Here is a 21,660-nt window from a genome sequence, read left to right as displayed (position 1 = left end):
GTCTCTAGAGAGTGTGTGTGTGTGTGTATTTTTTTTAATCCTCATCTGAGGACGTGCTTAGAGAGGAAGGGAGATAGAAGAGTACAGAGGAGGAGAGGAGAGAGAAACATTGATTGGTTGCCTTCTTTTTTTTTTCTTTTTTTTTTTTAATGTATTTTATTGATTTTTTACAGAGAGGAAGGGAGAGAGAGAGAGAGTTAGAAACATCGATGAGAGAGAAACATCGATCAGCTGCCTCCTGCACATCCCCCACTGGGGATATGCCCGCAACCCAGGTACATGCCCTTGACCAGAATCGAACCTGGGACCCTTCAGTCCGCAGGCCGACGCTCTATCCACTGAGCCAAACCTGTTTCGGCGATTGGTTGCCTTCTGTACATGCCCTAACTGGGGATTGAACCGGCAACCTTTAGTGCACAGAAAGTGATGCTTAACCAACTGAGCCACTCCTGCCCAGCCTTCATAAATCTTTTTTTTTAAATATATATTTTTATTTACTTCAGAGAGGAAGGGAGAGGGAGAGACAGATAGAAACATCAGTGATGAGGGAGATCACTGGGGATCAAGCCCACAACCCAGACATGTGCCCTGACTGGGAATCAAACTGTGACCTTCTGGTTCATAGGTCGATGCTCAACCACTGAGCCACGCCGGCTGGGCCATAAATCTTTTGATCGGAGCATTTAATCCATTTGCGTTTAAAGTAATTATTGATGGATATGTATTTATTGCCATTTTATTCATATTTTATTTTTTCCCCCTCTTCTTAAAGAAGACCCTTTAACATTTCTTGTGAAACTGGTTTGGTGGTGATGAACTCCTTTTGCTTTTTCTTGTCTGGAAAGCTCTATCCTTAGTTCAAAATCAGCGTTGGGGTCTGGCCGACAGCTGTATAGAGCCTGAGAAATCATTTGGTCTGGCCCTGCCAAGGCATTAGGGGTGAGTTAATTAAATGTTTGACCAAATATAGCAGGCTAATTTTTTTTTTAACTAGGATAATTTTTAAGTTGATAATTTTGTATGGCCCAAGAATGATGTTATAAATATCCAAATGGCCTTGGCAGAAAAAAAGTTCCCCATGTTCTAAATGATAGCTTTGCTGGCTAGAGTAATCTGGTTATAAGTCCTTGCTGTTTATCACTTTGAATATTTTATGCCAATCTCTTCTGGTTTGCAAAGATTCTGTTGAGAAATCAGCTGACAGTCTTGTGGGAGCTCCCTTGTAGGTAACTGACCAATTCTTCCTTGCTGCCTTTAAGATTCTCTTTTTATCTTTTTTTTTTTTAAATATATTTTATTGATTTTTTACAGAGAGGAAGGGAGAGGGATAGAGAGTTAGAAACATCGATGAGAGAGAAACATCAATCAGCTGCTTCCTGCACACCTCCTACTGGGGATGTGCCCGCAACCGAACCTGGGACCCTTAAGTCCATAGGCCGATGCTCTATCCACTGAGCCAAACCGGTTAGGGTGATTCTTTTTTTATCTTTAACCTTAGCCTTTTTTATCATGATGTGTCTTGGTATGGGTCTCTTTGGGTTTATCTTGATTGCAATTCTCTCTGCTTCCTGAACTTGTGTAACTTTTTCTTTCACCAGGTTAGGGAAGTTTTCTGTCATTTATTCAAATGGAATCTCTATCCCTTGTTCACTTTCTTCTCCTTCTGGTACTCATATACTGCAGATGTTACATTTCACGTTCCAAAGTTCCCTTAAACCAGCGGTTCTCAACCTGTGGGTCGTGACCCCTTTTGGGGGTCAAACGACCCTTTCACAGGGGTCGCCTAAGACCATCAGAAAACACATATATAATTACATATTGTTTTTGTAATCATTATGCTTTAATTATTTTCAATTTGTAACAATGAAATTGGGGGTCACCACAACATGAGGAACTGTATTAAAGGGTCGTGACATTAGGAAGGTTGAGAACCACTGCCTTAAACTATTCTTGTTCTTTTTAATTCTTTTTTCTGATTGGGTGTTTTGTTTTGTTTTTCTACCTTAACTTCCAAATCGCTGGTTCAGTCTTCTGTGTTGAGCCTTCAGTATGTGCTTTATATCATATGTGGTATTCTTCATTTCTGCCTGGGTATTTTTAATGGTTTCTATGTCCTTTTTCATACTGTTGAACATCCTTACAACTATTACTTTGAGCTCTGTTTCTGATAATTTACTTGCCTCCATTTCATTTAGCTCTTTTTTCTGGTGATTCTTCCTGTTCTTTCATTTGAGCCTGTTTCTTTATTTCCCCATTTTGGCTGGCTGTCACTTTGTGTTTGTTTCTATCTATTAGATAGAACTGCTATGACTCCCAGTCTTGGAGGGGTGGCCTGCTGTCATAGGTGTCTTTCAGGACCCAGTGGTGCAGTGTCTTTCATCTCCTGAGCTGGGTACTCTAGGAATGTCTCTTGTGTGGGTTATATGGGCCTTCCTATTGTTGAGTCTTGATTGTTGTTGGCCTGTTCATGGGTGGGATCAACCCTTAAGCTGGCTGACTGAGGCTCAACACTAACCACAGTGTGCAAGCTGCTGTGCAGGTGCAGTCTCGAGGTGTCTTGTTGGGCTCAGTGGCACAGTCTTTCAGATCATCTGTGTTCCTTGCTCCAGGAATGTTAATGGGTTATGTGCACACACCCCTGTTGTAGTTGTGACTTGATGAATGCTGTTGGCCCTGGCCCTTTCATGGGTGGAGTTAACTCTTTAGGCTGGGTGGCTATAAAGATAAACCTCAATCACCGTGTATGAGATGCTGTGCAGGGGCTGCCCTCTCAGGTGGAGTTGTTCCCAACAGCATCTGGTGCCTGCTGGAATCTTCCTTTGGGTGTGTCACATTTGTGGCTAGTTGGGTTGAGCTTTGGTGTGGTCTGAAGCCCACCACTGGTTTTGTTGGTTCTGGGTCCACTTGGTTGGGGTTCAGGTACAGGTCGCTGTTAGATGTTGTGTGCAACTGGTTTGGGCTACCTGTCTGGAGCTACCACACTGTTTACTGTTTGTGTGTGCATCAACTTGACCTGAGTGTGTATGGAGGGGCCAATCTGTGTAGATGGGTTGGCTTGCTGGAGTCAGATAAGTAAAAGATTAAGGCTCCCTGAGGTCAGTGTCCACCTGTTGGCTACTCCACTCCCCCTTGAGGTTGCTTGGACTTCCTCTAGAATTTTATGCAGAAAAGTTGTAGAGTGGGCCCAAGCTGGCCACGTGCCTCTGACCCTTCCATAGGGTTCAAATTTGGTAGGTTGGGCAGACAGGGCTAGTGAGTCCTTAATTTGGGGCAGTGTGGTTTGACACTTAATGGGGAGAATGTGGCCCCTACTCCAGAGCAATACCACTCACTCTCTGCCAGAGTCTCCAACTCTAGCTCTCTCAGGAGTAGTGTACCACAGGTTCAGAGTGGTGTAGCCAACTGTCCTCACTGCAGGAGCAAGCTTGGCAGGACAGGACGGCAGTCACCGGGACTTGGGCAAACAGATTGAGACAGCCTTGTTTTGGCAGTGGCATCGACAGTGAGGCGAGCTGCACTTCTCCTTTTAGCTCTGTAGCCACGCCTGCTCAAGCCCTGGTCTAAAGTAGATAGATGCACTCTCAAATCTGAGCCTAGTAGGAAGGGGCCAGGGCCAGCCTGAGAGGAGAAAGCTGCACACCTAGCTCTGCAGGCACATCTTAGAGGCTCCCACAGAGCTGCATTCCAAAGCTCCCAGCTCTGAGGATGCTCCTTGCTCCCTTCCCCCCTGCAGGACTTGGAGGAACAGATCAAGGCAGCCTTCCACTGGGGAGGAGTGAGCGACTATTCTTCTCTTGGCTGGGGAACGCACTGGCAGAGACCCTGACCAAAGATCTCCCAGCAGGTCGCACCAAATGTCCCAGTTGTGAGTCGTGATGCCTTTCCCCTGTGAGGCTGCACCAGCAGGATGGTGCTGGCAGGGCTTAGAGCATTGGTTCTCAACCTGTGGGCCGCGACCCCTTTGGCGGTCGAATGACCCTTTCACAGGGATCACCTAAGACCATCCTGCATATCAGATATTTACATTACGATTCATAACGGTAGCAACATTACAGTTAGGAAGTAGCAACGAAAATAATTTTATGGTTGGGTTACAACATGAGGAACTGTGTTTAAAGGGCCAGAAGGTTGAGAACCACTGGCTTAGAGGAACAAATCAAGGCAGCCTTCTGTTGGGGGTGGTGTTGGCCCTTGGGAGAGGAATGAGCTGCTTGCCGCCTTCTAGCTTGGTAGCACACTGTCAGAGACCCTGACAGGAGGCTCTGAGAGGGTCGCACCAAATGTCCCAGTGGACGTGTGCTTGGCAAGCTAGTGCCAGCAAGAGGATCAGATCAAGGCAGTCCTCCATTGGGAATGGCACAGGACCTCCAGAGGCGTGCAGTTGCATCCTCCTCCTAGCTCTGTAGTTGCCCGCTGCCTGAGACCCTGACAAACGAGTCTTCTGTTGGGGGTGGTGCCTGCCTACTCTGTGACAGGGGGAAAAGATTGGCCCTTGTTCCAACACCACTCAGTTCAGTGGTCCTCTGAGAGTCTGTCTATAGTTTCTTCAGTAAAAGAGCACACCTCAGCCAACAGTCCTTTATTCCTGACTTGAGCTTGGCAGGGTGGTGTTGCCAGTATTTGGAGGACGGGGCTAGGTCACTTTCTCCAGCTGGTACTGTTAAGAGTAGAAGTGCTTGACCCTAGAAGATGGCACTTGAGGGCAGTGTGGGATGTTTACTCAGGACCTGGACCTCAGTAGCTGACCTCCCAGATCTCTGGAGATATGCCATCCAGATCTTCTCTTTATGGCTTCCATATGCCCTGAGTCTCCTTCCCTCTGTTAGAGCTCTGGGTGAGTTCCCAAAAGCAAGCTCCTGTGCCTTGGCCCTTTAGGAGAGCACCCAGGATTCTAACAGACTCCCTCCTCTTTCCAGCGAACAAAGTTCCCACTTACTTTTGCTACCAGATGCTATGCAGGTTCTTCTTTGATTTTATAAATCAGAGCTATCTTATTCTAAAATACTTCCCTTGCAATGTTTACTACATATTCTCCTACTATTATCTAGTCTGAGTGTTCAGTGCTTTTACATGGTTGCGCAGTCTCGTGTATCAAATGCCTTGACTTTCCTTGAAAATTGCCTACTTTCTCACATCTTTGGAATCTGCACATGTTGTATATGCTCTGTGCCTATCTTATCTATTTGAGAAATACCTTCAAGACCAGACTCTAGGGGAGAAGGGTTAAAAAACAAAAACAAAACAGGACTAGACTCTAGTCTCCTTCGGCAAAATTATATGCTCCTCCTCCTCTGATTCCTGAGGCCACTTTTTATTAGAGTATTAGTCACATTCTTTTATTATAACTGTCTGTCTATCTAGCTCCTTTAAGGTTGCCTCATTTTTCTTTGTTTCCCCACTATCTGACATGCTAGATACTTAAGTATTCGCTAAGTAAAAGAATAGTGCTCTCCTTTAGAAGTATCAGCACTTGGTTTATTCCATTCCAACTCCCTCATTCACATCTAAGGAGACACCAATTCAGAATAAGGTTGTGACTTACATAAAGTTATATGCATTAGTGACACAGCTTCGACCCACATCTAGTCTTTGTGATTCTCATTTCAGCATTGTTCTAATTTGCCAGTATGACCATCTACACTGCTTTCTTCTTATGGTCTAGTTGAGATTAATGGCACTGAGGGAATTTAAATTTTTGATGGCAAGGAGTGAATGGAATGTGTTATAAAAGGCAGGGTCATTTTGAGACTGGAGGCCTTTAAAATAGTACCTGGGATCCAAGGATAAGACTGCATTTCCAAGTCCCCTGAAACTGTGCTAAAGTGTGCGTGCGTGCATGTGTTAGCATGCTTCGTTATTTAGTTTCTATGTGATTCCATAGCTTTTGTCAGATTCTTAAATCTCTGTGACTTTTCAAAAGATAAGGCTCCTTTTAAGGGAAAGGAGCCTTGGGAATGGTGCCCCAATAGAGACTATGTGACTAAAAATCATATTGTTCTGCCTTTGACATACATTCCTGTAGGTTATTGATACTTATAATTAAGAAAATTCAGATAGTTGCATTTGTGCCGTAGTCTTTCTGGCTTGCCTCTTGTTTAATATCTTGATTTTAACAGAATCTCCAACAAACTTTGTGTGTGTGTGTGTTTGTTTTTTTGCTTCTCCCAGATCATTATTGTCCACAGAATTCCCTGTTTGCAGTTGGAGAATTATTGTCTTGCAGTCTCCTGCTGTCCTGTCTCCCTGCCTGTTCCCTTTGTTCTCTTATTCTGCTCATTCTCTTCCAGAAAGTAAACTAGCAATATGGACAGATAAGATCTAGAAAAGCAAGATTATAATTAACGTAAGTGTGCTCTTCACTTTATCAAATAAGTATATATATGATTGTTTCTCCTGGAAATTCCTATCTAGATTCTCTATGCTCTCTTCCCTGTGGTAGTTCCACTGAATGCTCCATTAAAGTCGTTATTTCTTTTTGGTGAAGCTGTTAGGGGCAGAGAATATTTAAACCAACTAGTAAATTAGGACTTTTGATAATACCCTTCATTACTTTGGATAATAGTGACTAGCCATATGCTAAGTCAGTTTAGCCTAGATGATTTAAAACATAGCAGTTGAGAAAGACAATTCAGCAGACTAATTTTGAAAATTATAACTTCAGATTCTACTATTTTGAGTAAAATACTAAACTTTTCTGTTCCGTTGTTACTTGGAATGATGTTCTGTCTTGTCAGGCATTGTGTGAAACTGCTATTAAGAATGAATATAGTGCTATTTTATTATTATTTTTTGTAGTGCTGTTTTAAATATTTAATGTAGTGTTAATGTTCTATTTATAGTAGAGTAATAGTAATGGTTATAGATTGTAAATACCTTTGAGACCTTTAAAATGAAACCTGTGAAAGAGAGAAGTGTCCATGTATATAAAATCCTCCAAAATTTACCTTGTGACTGTAGGGCTTTCATAGGCCCCTAAAGACTTCGAGGTTGATGACCTATGAAAAGAAGTCCTGGTCAAGAAGCTGATTTAAGATTAGATACTTTTACCTATGGATTTCTGGTATTTTTTCAAATGTGATAGTTTCATGTCTTCTTCTTCTTTAACAATCCAGTGTATCTGATTTAATATACTCTTCATTCTATCAGTTTCATTTGGTTCATGTCACTCATTTGTAACTTTAATTTAAACTGCTTTCATTCCTCTGCAGAAAAATCTCATACTGAATTATTTTATTTCTTCTTTCACTGTATTTGAACAGTTTTATACTCTGAAAGCTATCAGTTCCTCTTAACAGTTTACTTAATAGTACTTCTAGGAATTCCTTAAGTGGGTTGGAGTAAGGTCGTATGGCTCCTAGAGTGTGTACCACTCTATTCCTAGTCAAGGGATGGTACGCTGGGGTAACCTTAGAAAATTGTAGTCACTCCATGACGATAGGAATTGCTTCTGTGATGATTTATGTTTTAACCAGTGAAGTTACTAAACAGGTTCACATTTCAAATCTGAAAGTTTTTATTTTTTAAAGACATTTTATTGATTTTTCTACAGAGAGGAAGGGAGAGGGATAGTTAGAAACATCGATGAGTGAGAAACATTAATTAGCTGTCTCCTGCACACTCCCTACTGGGGATGTGCCTGCAACCAAGATGCATGTCCTTGACCAGAATCGAACCTGGGACCCTTCAGTCCTCAGGCCAACACTCTATCCACTGAGCCAAACCGGTTTGGGCTGAAAGTTTTTATTTTTTAAATCTCTGTTGCTGTAACTTTTTTTTTTTTTCTGTTGCTGTAACTTAATTTCCATCATTGTTAGGGTGAAATAGTTATTTCATAATATTTTATTAAATAATATTTTTGAACTTGGTACATATCTTTGTTCTATATAGTGCACAAAAAACTTTATGCCCTTGTACTGTGGAGTGCTCTGCCTTGAACTGTTGTGATGGAACAACTAATAAGAATTAGGAAATTGGAAAAGAGCAATCTATTAATTTTTCATAAAATAAGAAAAAACAGGGACTTTAAAGATAATCCCAAATCGATAGATTTTCTATTTATGGGAGAACATACCTAAATTTCTTTTTTTGTATTTAAGGTCCCTAAGTGAATCCTGAATTATGTGATAGTAAAGTATTCACTTTTATTATTATTTCTTTATTTTTATTTATTAACTAGGAGCCCAGCACACAATTCGAAATGGTGCGGCGCTGCCCACCCTTGAGTCGCAGGGCCGGCCCTACCTTGCTCCCTGGGCCCCACAGCAGCCGCAACCGCTGCTGGTCCCGCCCTGCCTCCCTCTCTGGCCCTTGAAGCAGCCATGGCTACTGCTGATCAGGCCCTCCCCCAGTGCAGGCGCGCTGAGGCCCCTGCCGCCCCGCTCTCGACGCTGCACATGCAGCCTCCTCCTGTCCAGTCATCCCGTTACAGTGTCCCAGTTAATTAGCATATTTCTCTATTATATATATAGATTTGAGAGAGAGAGAGAGAGACAGAGAGAGACAGAGAGAAACATCATGCATGAGAAACATCGATTGTTTGCTTCCCTAATGCACTGCAACCAGATTGAACCCACAATCTGTGTATGTGCCCTGACTAGGAATCAAACTGGCCACCTTTTTGGTGCACTGGATGACGCTCCAACCAACTGAGCCACTCCAGCCAGGGCATTGTTCACTTTCTTTCATTAGTCAAATGTTTGTGCATATACCCCGTCTAAAAATATTGTGGAGGGACAATCAAGTATGAAGCTAAATATCCTGTATTCTTCCAAAACTATTACTTTAGACTAGAGGCTCAATGCATGAAATTCGTGCAAGGGGCTCAGCCCTCACAGCCCTGGCTCCGTCTGGAAGGACATCTGGAAGGTCGTTAGGCTGTCGGGTCTAATTAGCATATTACCCCTTTATTATTATAGATTTGTTACGACCTTTCACTGGTTGGGAGATAAGATTCCTGATGGAATAAGTTCCTTTCTTTGAGGAAGAGAGTTTAACAAGAATAATATACTAATCTTGATTGAGTTCCTACTTTGTATTAGGTACATGCTGTATACTTTATGTGGATTCTCTAAGAGGTGGCTACAAATGAGAACCCTGAGACTCAGGTTTTCAAGTTTATACTGCAGTCAAGTGGTATGTCTAGGTAGGAGGCCAGTACTTAATTTTAGAGTCTATTTTTGTTGTTGTTTTATCCTCACCTGAGGATATTCTTTTTATTGAAGAGAGAGAGAGAGAGGGAGAGAGAGAGGAACATCAATGTGAGAGAGAAACACCAATCCGCTGCCTCCTTGCACGCACCCTGATGGGATCAAACCCACAACCTAGGTATGTGCCTTAACCAGGAATTGAGCCCCCATCATTTTGGTGTGTGGAACGATGCTCCAACCAACTGAGCCACCCAGTCAGGGCAAATTTTAGAGTCTGTGTTTTGAGAAATAAATAAGTAAATAATTTGGTTAGGATGATATGAACATGGCAAAAATGAAAACAGTACAGAAGGGTATATAGTGGAAAAGTAAGTCACTGTCTCTGTTCTCCCTAGTTCCTTTTCTACAGGCAATCACTATAACCAGTTTTCTTGTCTGTCTTCCCAGAGATACTTTATACCCATATAAGCTGTCCCCTGCTTGTCTCCCTTTCTCCTCCCTCTACCTAGCCCACCCCTAGTTTTGCACCTTGTGTTCATTTTAACAGTTAAATAGAATTCATTATTAAACCACTCGTTATAATGGATATGTAGGTTATTTTTTATATCCATTAGCAATTATAAACAGTGCTGTAATGAATAACCTTCCAAAGAAGTTGTAATGTACATATACTTCCATTAGTAGTTTAAGAAAGTGCCTGTTTCCCTATTCCTCCATCTATTCAGTTTTTTTTATAATTTTTTTCTTTATTGACCAAGGTATTCCATATGTGTCCTTCTCCCCGTATTGCTGGATAATTTGGTAATTCTGTGTGTAGCTTTTTGAGGAACTGCTAAACTGTTTTCCATAGTGGCTGCAACATTTTACATTCCAACCAACAATGTGTAAGGATTTCTATTTCATCACATCCTCACTAACATTTGTTACTTTCCATTTTTAAAATTATAGTCATGTTAGTAGGTATGAATTGGTCTCGTTGTGGTTTAGATTTGCATTTCCCTAATGACTAAGGATGTTGAGCATCTTTTTCATGTGCTTATTGACCATTTGTATATCTTTGGGGAAATGTCTGTTCAAGTCATTTGCCTTTTTTTTTTTCTTCAATTAAGACTTTTTTTTTGAGCAATTATAGGTTCACAGCAAAATTGAGGGGAAGATACAGAGATTTCCCTGCCTCTACACATGCATAACCTCCCCCATTATCAGAACCCCCCACCAGAATGGTCCATTTGTTAAAATTGATGAACCTACATTGACATGTTATAATCACTCAAAGTACATAATTTACTTTAGGGTTATCTCTTGGTGGCATACATTCTGTAGGTTTGGACAATGTACACATATCCATCATTATGGCATCATACAGAGTATTTTCACTGCCCTAAAAATCCTCTGTAATCTGCCTATTAATTCCTCCCTACCAGCCCCAAATCCTGGCAGCTGATCTTTTAATTGTCTTCATATATTTGCCTTTTCCAGAATGTCATATAGTTGGAATCATACAGTATGTAGCCTTTTCACATTGGCTTATTTTACTTAGTAAATATGCATTTAAGGTTCTTTAATATCTGCATGGCTTGATAGCTTATTTCTTTTTTAGCACTGAACAATATTTTGTCTGCATGTACCACAGACTATTTATCCATTCCTCTACTGAAGGATACCTTGGTTACTTCCAAGCTTGGGCAGTTATTAATACAGCTGCTATAAACATCCGTGTGCAGGCTTTTGTGTGGACATAACTTTTCAGCTTCTTTGGGTAAATACCAAGGAGCACGATTGCTGGATTATATGGTAAGAGTATGTTTAGTTTTGTAAGAAACCACCAAACTGTCTTCAAAGTGGCTGTAACATTTTATATCACCACCAGCAATGAATGAGAGTTACTATTATTCCTCATTCTTGTCAGTATTGGGTGTTGTCAGTATTCTGGATTTTGGTCATTCTAATAAATGTCTTTGCCTATTTTTTAATTCATTGTCCTTTTGTTTTTGAATTGTAGAAGTTCTTTATTCTGGTTATTAATGGTTTGTTAGATATATGATATGCAAATATTTTCCCCCCAATATGTGGGTTATCTTTTCACTCTATAGTGTTATTTGATGTGCAAAAATTCTTAATTTTGATGAAGTTTAATTTATTTTTCTTGTGTCATCTGCGCTTTTGGTGTCATAATTTAAGAAACCATTGCTGCCCTGGCCAGTTTGGCTCAGTGAATAGAGCGTCGGCCTGTGGAATGAAGGGTCCCGGGTTTAATTCCAGTCAAGAGCACATGCCTGGGTTACGGGCTCCATCCCCAGTGTGGGGCGTGCAGGAGGCAGCCGATCAATGATTCTCTCTCATCATTGATGTTTCTCTCTCTCTCTCTTCCTCTCTGAAATAAAAAAAAAAAAAAAGCAACCATTGTCAAATCCAAGGTCATGGTCTATTTTTTTGTTGTTGCCTATGCTTTTAGTGTCTTAATTTGAGAAATCATTGCCAAATCCAAGATCATGAAAACTTTTAAACCCTGTGTTTTTTTTTAAGAGTTTTATAGTTTCAGGTCTTACATTTAGGTCTTTGATCCATTTTTAATTAGTTTTTGTGTATGGTTTATGGTAAAGATCCAACTTCATTCCACCAGAAACCTAAAGAAGTATTACACTTAGTGCTTAAACCTTAGAAGCAATGCATTCAAAATTGGGGGGGGGGGGGGGCGCGGGGGCGGTATTTCCATTTGATTATAAATAGGAGATCCTAACCAGTGGAATTAGAATTTAAAAAAAAAAGAAGAAACAAAAGGTATGAAGAAATATGAAGTATAAGGGAGAGACAGAATTACACTACTGATACAGAGAAATTCAGAGCCAGCTACAAAATACTAGAGAGCTCAGCAAGATTGCTGAATGTGACAGTAGCATTTAAGAAGTCAACAGCAACAGTTGTAAAGTGTGTGTACAGTGTGTATGTTTCTGTTTTTCTGTGTGGGAAAATGCATTTTCCAAAATGGCTGTACCAACATATTTTGTATCACATGTGCTCTTTGCACAATGTGACTGAGATTTCTCCAATTGAGAATGGATCTGTATTCCCTTCTCTTGCATCTTGGAAGGCACAATGAATAAAAACATGAACTAAAAAGTTAACTGTTTTAGAGCTGGTAGCGGTCGTGGCAGGCAAGGGAACCCAGAGTAAGGATGTTCATCAAGAAATTACTTGAATAATTTATTTGTGCTTAATTTCTAGAACTATCTGGTGTCTGACTTTTAAAATGCTTTTTCTCACATGTGTTAGTGTGAAAAAAAAAAAAGCCCAAATTAAATTTTGCTGTAATGCATACTTTTTTCTGGTATGTTTCTGTTTTTACCTGAATTCTTAGAATTATCCTATATAATAAAAGGCTAATATGCAAACTGACCAAACTAGGTGGGCAGACATTCAACACAGGAGCTGCCCCCTGGTGGTCAGTGCACTCCCACAGGGGGAGTGCCGCTCAGCCAGAAGCTGGGCTCATAGCTGGCGAGTGCAGCAGCAGTGGCAGGAGCCTCTCCCGCCTCCATGGTAGTGCTGATGTCTGACTGCCCATGGGGAGCGAGCCTAAGCCATCAGTAGGACATCCCTCAAGGGCTCCCAAACTGCAAGAGGGCGCAGGCTGGGCTGAGACACCCCTCCCCCCCAATGCACGAATTTCGTGTACCAGGCTTCTAGTATTTCATATGAAAGAAAAAAACTGATGTTGAATACAAGTAGCTGCCCCTAATGCAGGCATAACCTTACAGAATTTCTTCCATAGTAGAATACAGAGAACCACAAGGGTCCTAAAATGTGCCTCAGGCTTAGTGGTGTTGCTAATCATTTATGGCTCCAGAAATAAAATTTGAGGCTATTTCTGGACTCAAAATAAAGTTAAAGTTATATGACATGAAGATAAAAAATAGTTTATAATTTTAAGATAGAAACTTTGAAAAATAGATAGATAATATTAAGAGAGTTTAGTCAGAAATTTGAATATCATGTAATCTTAGGTACCTCAGTGCATTAATTCTGTGTGACATAAAATGTTTAATGTTGCCTTATAGGTGTTGAATATAGCATGACAGTAAATAAGTATATCAAGAGCAAAGACTTTGGTGCCTGAAGGACCTTGGTTCAGTCCTTGGGTCTGCCACTTACTAGCTTTGGGACCCTTGGTGGGTTGTTTAGCCTCTCAAATCATCCCTTGCATTGGTATTGTGAGAATTGAATGAGATAATGTATATAGTGTGTTTTGCATAGTACTTGGCATATTACAAGTGTTCAATAAGTGTTATTTTGTCCTGGCTGGGAAAGTATCTGTTTTGCTATATAAAATTTAAGAAGAATATTAAAATATATTTTTGTTATTTTAAGGAAATTCGAAATGAGTCCCATGACTATCCTCATAGAGTGGCCAAGTTTCCAGAAAACAGAAATCGAAACAGATACAGAGATGTAAGCCCATGTAAGTATCTGTGGGTTTGTGTGCATATTTATGTTTGTTGGTTTGTTTCGGGAGGCAGGAACCAGTGAAAAAGAAGGTTTGGTCAGGGTTGATAAGTACAGTAATTTTTAAAATATATATATTTTTATTGATTTTTAGAGAAAGAGGAAGGGAGAGGGATAGAGAGATTAGAAACATCAATGAGAGACATCAATTGGCTGCCTACTGCACACCCCCTACTGGGGATTGAGCCTGCAACCCCAGCTTGTGCACTGACAAGGAGGAATCAAACCGGTGACCTCTTAGTCCTGGCTCAACACTGAACCACTGAGCCACACCGGATGGATAGTAATTTTTTTAATATTAACATAATACATGTTCTTAGAGGGAAAATTGCCCATAATTATTTCGTCCACGCAGCCACCATTATTTTGATGTATCTCCTACCAATCTTTTTTTCTTATGCATAATTTTTCTTTCTTTAAAATGTAACCTTATTGTGTGTATGTGTATACACATGTATACTTCCTTTTCATATTATTTCGTATACTTTATTGGTATTACTTAAAATATTTATTGGTGTAGTTTCTTTCCCCTCAAACTACAAAAGTAGTGTGTATTTTTTGTGGAAAACTTTTAAAACAACTGCCCTGGTCAGGATGTGTGCGGGAGGCAACCAATCGATATGTCTCTTTCTCGGGGGGGGGGGGGGGTGTCAGTGCCTCTAACTTCAGCATTCTTCCAGGGTTATCTGCATTTATAACTACAGTTATCAAGATAAGGTATTGGTAGAAGAATAGAGGCATAGATTGGTTAAACAGAATAGAGAACCCAAAAATAAGACTCATAATTTGGTGAACTGATTTTTGACAGGTGCCAAGCAATTTAATTGAAGGATAATCTTTTCAACAGTTGGTACTGGAGTATTTGGACATCTAGAGGGGAAAAATGAATCTCACACCATAAGAATTAACTTAAAAGTGCCTGGCCAGTGTGGCTCAGTGGTTGAGCATCAACCTATGTACCAGGATGTCACTGGTTCGATTCCTGGTCAGGGCACCTGCCCAGGTTACAGTCTCGATCCCTGGTCGGGGCCGTGCAGGCAGTAGCCGATCTATGTTGATGTTTCTCTCTCATCTGTTGATGTTTATCTCTCATCAATGTTCTGTCTCTCTCCCTCTTTCCTCTCTCTCTAAAAATAAATAAAAACATTTTAAAGTTGGTCGTAAACTGTAAAGTACAGGGGTGGGCAAAAGTAGGTTTGCGTTTGTACAAATAATTAAGCAGTCATATAAGAAACTCTGTGTTCCACATATTCACAACTATAAACCTACTTTTGCCTATCCCTGGATAAAACGTATATATTTTTATTGATTTCAGAGAGAAAGGGATAGAAAGATAGAAACATCAGTGATGAGAGAGAATCATTGATCTGCTGCTTCCTGCCTACCCGACACTGGGGACTGAGCCTGTAGACCTGGGCAAATGCCCTGCCTGGGAATCGAACTGTGACTCCTGGTTCATATGTCTACACTCAACCATGGAGCCAGACCAGCTGGGCCCCTGTATAAAATGTTTTGAAGACAATAGAAAATTCAGGACATAACACCAGGTGGAGTTCTTAACATGATACCAAAAGCACAATCCAGAAAAGAAAAAGATCAATAAATTGGACTAAGCCCAAATTAAAACCTTTGTGTAGGGAGCTGATATAGGGTTAAGCCTCGAACTGACCTGTGGGCTTAGAGGGCACAGTCTCTTAGCATAATTAGGCTTGACCTTATGATGCTCCCTAGATCTTATCTGGGAAGCTAATGGGCTGAGGAAGTGCAGGAAGTATAACCATGGTCAAAACAAGTGAAACTCACAAGAACAGTGTAACTTTGGAAACCACTACCTTGTTTACCTCTCACTATAAAATAAAGGCTCAGCTTGCCTTGGGATCTCTCTCTCTCTCTGTGGCCTCAGCCAGGCACAGGGAAGATCCACGGAGACTAAGGAAAGCTAGAGAGTTTTGAACGCTGTCTCCGTGTAAAACATTCTTCGCTGACTCCGTCCACACCTTTGGGAAACCCTGGACCCGCTGGGGCTGGCCCCCAGCACCTTTGGTCTGTGAAAGACCCTTTAAGAGGACGAAAAGACAATGACAGACTGGGAGAAAATATTTATAAACCACCAGGAACTCATATCTAGAATATATACAGAGCTCTCAAAATTGAACAATGAAAAACAGTCAAGCCCTAACCGGTTTGACTCAGTGGATAGAGCGTCGGCCTGCAGTCTGAAGGGTTCCGGGTTCGATTCCAGTCAAGGGCATGTACCTTGGTTGCGGGCAATCCCCAGTAGGAGGTGTGCAGGAGGCAGCTTATCCATGTTTCTCTCTCATCGATGTTTCTAACTCTCTATCCCTCTCCCTTCCTCTCCGTAAAAAATCAATAAAATGTATTTTTTAAAAAACCAAAACAGTCAATTAGGAAATGGGTAAAAGATTATGAATACAGATGGTAGATAAGCACATAATCATGTGAAAAACATTATTAACCATTAAGGAAATATTCCTTTTTTAAAAAATAAATCTTTATTGTTCAGATTATTACAGTTGTTCCTCTTCCCCCCCCCCCATAGCTCCCCTCCACCCAGTTCCCACCCCACCCTCTGCCCTTCCCCCTCCACTGTCCTCATCCATAGGTGCACGATTTTTGCCCAGTCTCTTCCCACACCCCCCACACCCCAATCCCCCTTGAGATTTGTCAGTCCACTCCCTTTCTATGCCCCTGATTCTATTACATTCACCAGTTTACTCTGTTCATCAGATTTTTTATTCACTTGATTTTTAGAGTCACTTGTTGATAGATATGTATTTGCTGTTCATAATTTTTATCTTTACCTTTTTCTTCTTCCTCTTCTTAAAGAATACCTTTCAGCATTTCATATAATACTGGTTTGGTGGTGATGAACTCCTTTATCTTTTTCTTATCAGTGAAGCTCTTTATCTGACCTTCAATTCTGAATGATAGCTTTGCTGGATAAAGTAATCTTGGTTGTAGGTTCTTGCTATTCATCTCTTTGAATATTTCTTTACATTCCCTTCTGGCCTGCATGGTTTCTGTTGAGAAATCAGCTGACAGTCGTATGGGTACTCCCTTGTAGGTAACTGACTGTCTTTTTCTTGCTGCTTTTAAGATTCTCTCTTTGTCTTTTGCTCTTGGCATTTTAATTATGATGTGTCTTGGTGTGGTCCTCTTTGGATTCCTTTTGTTTGGGGTTCTCTGTGTTTCCTGGACTTGTAAGTCTATTTCTTTCACCAGGTAGGGGAAGTTTTCTGTCATTATTTCTTCAAATAGGTTTTCAATATCTTGCTCTCTCTCTTCTTCTGGCACCCCTATAATTCGGATGTTGGGATGCTTGAAGTTGTCCCAGAGGCTCCTTACACTATCTTCATATTTTTGGACACTTTTTGCTTTTTACTTTTCTGGTTGGGTGTTTTTTACTTCTTCGTATTTGATTCTTGATTCTTGGGATCCTCTTGTCTGCTGTTGGATCTCTGTGTATTATTCTTTATTTCAGTCAGTGTATGCTTAATTTCTAGTTGGTCCTTTTTCATATCCTTGAGGGTCTCACTAAATTTGTCGGCGGTTTCTAGAAAATTCTTAAAAAACCTTAAAAGTGTGGTTTTGAACTTTATATCCAATAGTTTGCTTTCCTCCATCTCTGTCATTTGTGATCTGTTTCTTTGTCTCCGCATTTTTTTATGCTTCCTTGTGTTGATAGAGTGGCTTTCTGTGCTAGGTGTCCTATAGGGCCCAGTGGCTCAGCCTTCTCAATTACCTGGGGTGGACACTCTTGGTGCACCCCTTTGTGGGCTGTTTGCACAGTCTTGTTGTAGTTAAGCCTTGATTGTTGTAGGTATCACTGGGAGGAATTGACCTCCAGGCCAATTGTCTGTGAGAATCAGCTGTGTCGACAATGGGAGAACTTCTGTGCTGAAGACACCCTTATGGGGCAAGACTTGCTTCAGTGGGGCTTATGTGCTCACTGAGTCTGCCCCCTGAGTGTGTCCCTTATGGATCTGAGGAGTTGTAATCTGGATGGTCCCACTCTGACCACTGGGTACACTGGCTCTAAGGAGGTGTCAGTTTAGCCTCTGCCTGAGGCTACCCAGCAGGAGCTATGGAGAGATCTGCAGGTTCCTCTTCCTTGTTTGGGTTTTAGAGGTGCCCAGATGAGGCCCAGCTGTGAAGCAATGCAAGCTGCTGTGGGGCCTTGGGCCTTCTTTTGGATGTGCTGGGTCTCTCTGACCCAGCTGCAGTTTGTTAGGTAATTTTCAGATTGCAAAGGTCCAGGGCATTCATATGCAAAACCCTGTGTACACAGCTTGGGTGGGGCGGGGTCTCAGGGAATCAACAGGGCGGAGCAAACAGCTATGGCTGATCCTCAGCCCTGCCCTAAGAGGTCCTGGGTCTCAGTGTCCTGGTAATCGCTGCAAGCACCTCTGAGAGAAAGCTGCCCTCGAGTTCCGCCGCTGCCAGACAGTCCAGTTTCTCCCCATATGAGTCCGAATCCCCAGAGACTCACCCAGAACTGGAGTCAGGGCCGACGGAAGCTTGTGCCTCGCTCCCGATTGCAAAAGACACTGGCGTCCTCCGTTGCCAGCCCCTTTCCACGTGCGCTTGAGCCTCTGTACATCTGCACTTTACTTCTGCACCTCCTCTGAGTCTCAGTGTGCTTTTCTTTTTCCTTCTAGTTGTAGAATTTCCACTCAGCCAGCCTTCCTGTGGTTCTGGATGATGTCTGTTTTGTCTTTTAGTTGTACTTTTGAAGTGGTTGTTCGCGGCAGCAATTTCAGGTGTTTATCTATGCCGCCATCTTGGTTTCTCCTCTAAGGAAATATTCTTGACCTCTAGGGAAATGCAAATGAAAGCCTTGGCAATGAGAGATCACTACACACCTTCTAGAACAGCGAAAAGTAATGGGACTACAATATTCATACAAGGATCTGAGAAAGCAGAGAAACTGGATCTCATGCAAGGCTAGTCAGAACATAAAATGATGTGGCCTCTCTGGAAAATAGTTTGGCAGTGTCTTAAAAAACTAAACATAGATTTACCTTATATAACCCAACAATTGCACTCATGGACATTTTTTATTTTTGAAAGAGAGAGAGCAACATTTATAGGCTGCCTCTTGCATGCCCTCCACATGACAGTGGATTGAGCCTGCAACCTGTGTATGTGCTCCAACCTGGAATCAAACCAGTGACATCTCGTTGCATGGGTTGACATTCAACTGAGCCACACCAGCCAGGGCTCACTCTTGGATGTTTATCACAGTGAATTGCAATCTTATGTCTACACAGAAAGCATACAGATTTATTTGTGATAGCCCCAAATTGGAGACAATTCAGATGTCCTTCAGTGGGCAAGAGGTTAACAAACTGGTATATTCATAACATAGGCTACCACTCAGTGCTCAATGAATGAACTATTGATACATGCAACAACTTGGATAGATCTCAGAGGACTCATGCTGTGTAAAAACATCCAATCTCAAATGCTTACATACTGTGTGATTCATTCGTATAGCATTCTTGAAATGATAAAATTGTAGAGATGGAGAACATGACTCTAAAGGGGTTGCACAGAGGATCTTTGTGGTGATAAAACGTGGACTTGACTGTGGTGGTTACATGAGTCTACATCAGCCGTGGGCAAACTACGGCCTGCGGGCTGGATCCGGCCCGTTTGAAATGAATAAAACAAACAAAAAAAGACTGTACCCTTTTATGTAATGATGTTTACTTTGAATTTATATTAGTTCACACAAACACTCCATCCATGCTTTTGTTCCGGCCCTCTGGTCCAGTTTAAGAACCCTTTGTGGCCCTCGAGTCAAAAAGTTGGCCCACCCCTGGTCTACATACTAGTATGTGATAAAATTGCAACAACTGCACACACACAAATGAGTGCGTGTAAAAAAGAATATTGGAATAAGGTCTATGGGTTATACCAGAGGCTTTCTAGGTTTCTGAATTTGATGGGCAAGGGCACTGGGCTAGGTAATGGGAATATATGGTGAACATGACAGGGTCTCCAGCTACAAAGTAATTAACCCTAACAATGAAGGCTGCAAATGGGTGGAGCCTGCTGCCGCCCCAGGGGCTAAGTGGATCAAAATGTTGCCATAGCAGTAAGCATCTTTTTTAAAAATATATATATTTTATTGATTTTTTACAGAGAGGAAGGGGGAGGGATAGAGAATTAGAAACATCAATGAGAGAGAAACATCGACCAGCTGCCTCCTGCACCCCCCCTCCCGCCTCTCCCCCCCCCCCGCCCCCCCCGGGATGTGCCCACAACCAACGTACATGCCCTTGATTGGAATTGAACCCAGGACCCTTCAGTTTACAGGCCGACGCTTTATCTACTGAGCCAAACTGGTCAGGGCAGTAAGCATCTTTTTAACATAGGCCCCTAGTGCAGCCCAGCTCATTACTTGGGAAGCTCTGCTGCAGAGCACTTGCACTTGGGACTGGAGGGTGGAGGAACAGTGTGTGCAGGGAAGGTACTTAAAGTCAGAGGAAACCTGGTGCACCTTCCAGGACCATCAGATATACTCAGAATTGGGGAGGCGGGAGGTTGGTTGTCTATATATTATAATACATACAGATACATAATGAAGTAAAAATTTTAAATTCCTGTAGATTTTTAAGATATTATAGGACTTTTCACGGAGTTTTACACTTGATACCGAGTCGGGTGGTTTTTCCTGAGCAGGTGGTTTCTTTCCCAGGTTCTTGTCTGGGTGGATTTGAAGAATGAAGCCACAGACAAAGGGTGGTAGATGAAAAGGGTGGAAATTTGTTGGAAACAAGTACAGACTCCCACGTGGAGGGGGGGGGGGGTCCGAAAGGGGGACCCACTAAGCTCCTTTTTTCTAAGGTTTCTAAAAGCTGCAGTTCTTTGTTACTTGATGTTGCCTTCCAATTGGTAGAATATCAGCTCCAAAGCTCAAAACCCACGCAGTGCCCCCTCTTCCCCTCCCCCTTCAGTGGTAGAATTCTCTATCTCCTCTGAAAATCTGTTTTCCTCTTTCTCCCATCTGTCAGCATTTCTCTGACCTCTGTGAAAGTTTGTTTCCTCTCTCTCCCCATGCCCTGTGGCTTTTCCCTATCTTCTGTGAATGCATGTCTTCCTCTCCCCTTATCCTGTGGCACCTCTTTTTTTTCTTCTCTGTGAATGTATGCCTTCTGACAGCTCCAAACCTCACCTATGGGCTCCAAGCCTTCCTCCCCCATGGACCCTGTTTATTTCTGAAACTCCCTAAACCTGCCTATTTTACCCCCTAAAACTCCTTTCAGTATTTTTAGGGTATTAATGAGGGTCAGTCAGTAAAAATAATAGAGGACTGGTCCTTTCTGGTCATTTTATCTTACAGACAAGAAAACTTGAGACCCCAGGATTCCCAGTTATCACAGACTATAGTGTCTAAGGAGCTTGGATACTAATAATGTTTCTCAAGTAGTAGCTTATTCTTTTCAATATAAATCATAGCTGGTCTGTAGTCACATATGCTGGTAGAGCCAGAGTAGATATCAGAATACACATCTTACGGCCCTTTGGCCTTCCCTCACCCATTTTCTTTCATCTGTACCACAGAATTTCAGAATCTATACTAAAAAGTCTTAAAGCTTTCTGATCTCTCTCTCTCTCTCTCTCTCTCTCTCTCTCTCTGCCTGCTGAATTAGTTTACTCTCAAAATCAGTTAACAGTTTCATTTCCTGCTTATGTTTCAGAATGATTTAATAGTGATTTGTCATTCTGACAAAATTCTACCACAGCTTAACATTTGTTATGAAAATTTTCTGAAATTCATTATATAAACAGTGTTTGAACACTTACTAACCTAAATTGTTATGACACTGTACTAGGTACTATGAGAAAATGGAAGTAAAAACCCCCTTTTCTCTGATAGTCAAATTTAGGAGGTAAGACTAATGAAATGAGACTAATGCATCAGTACAGGATTTCTCAACTCTCTGAACCTAAATTGCAGGTTGCTGCTCTTCCCTTTGTTCAC

The 21,660-nt window shown here is 41.6% G+C and overlaps 1 protein-coding gene across 5 annotated transcripts in view; it reads left to right on the top strand.

Annotated features, from left to right (window-relative positions):
• The window catches only part of PTPN2 (protein tyrosine phosphatase non-receptor type 2), a 66,463-nt gene that overhangs the window by 4,034 nt on the left and 40,769 nt on the right, over positions 1-21,660 (top strand). For 3 of the 5 annotated variants that reach the window (XM_081096889.1, XM_081096888.1, XM_081096893.1), the window contains exon 2: positions 13,515-13,605. In XM_081096889.1, the coding sequence (XP_080953015.1) occupies positions 13,515-13,605 (91 nt within the window). Of the gene's footprint in view, positions 1-5,784; positions 6,344-13,514; positions 13,606-21,660 lie in introns of those variants that run through there. The other 2 variants (XM_081096890.1, XM_081096891.1) reach the window with 2 other exon arrangements.

Source organism: Myotis nattereri (assembly GCF_964212035.1).
Source record: "Myotis nattereri genome assembly, chromosome: 8".
Classification (NCBI taxonomy): domain Eukaryota; kingdom Metazoa; phylum Chordata; class Mammalia; order Chiroptera; family Vespertilionidae; genus Myotis; species Myotis nattereri.
The sequence above is the reverse complement of the archived record's forward strand: the minus strand, read 5'-3'. Positions and strand labels throughout refer to the sequence as shown.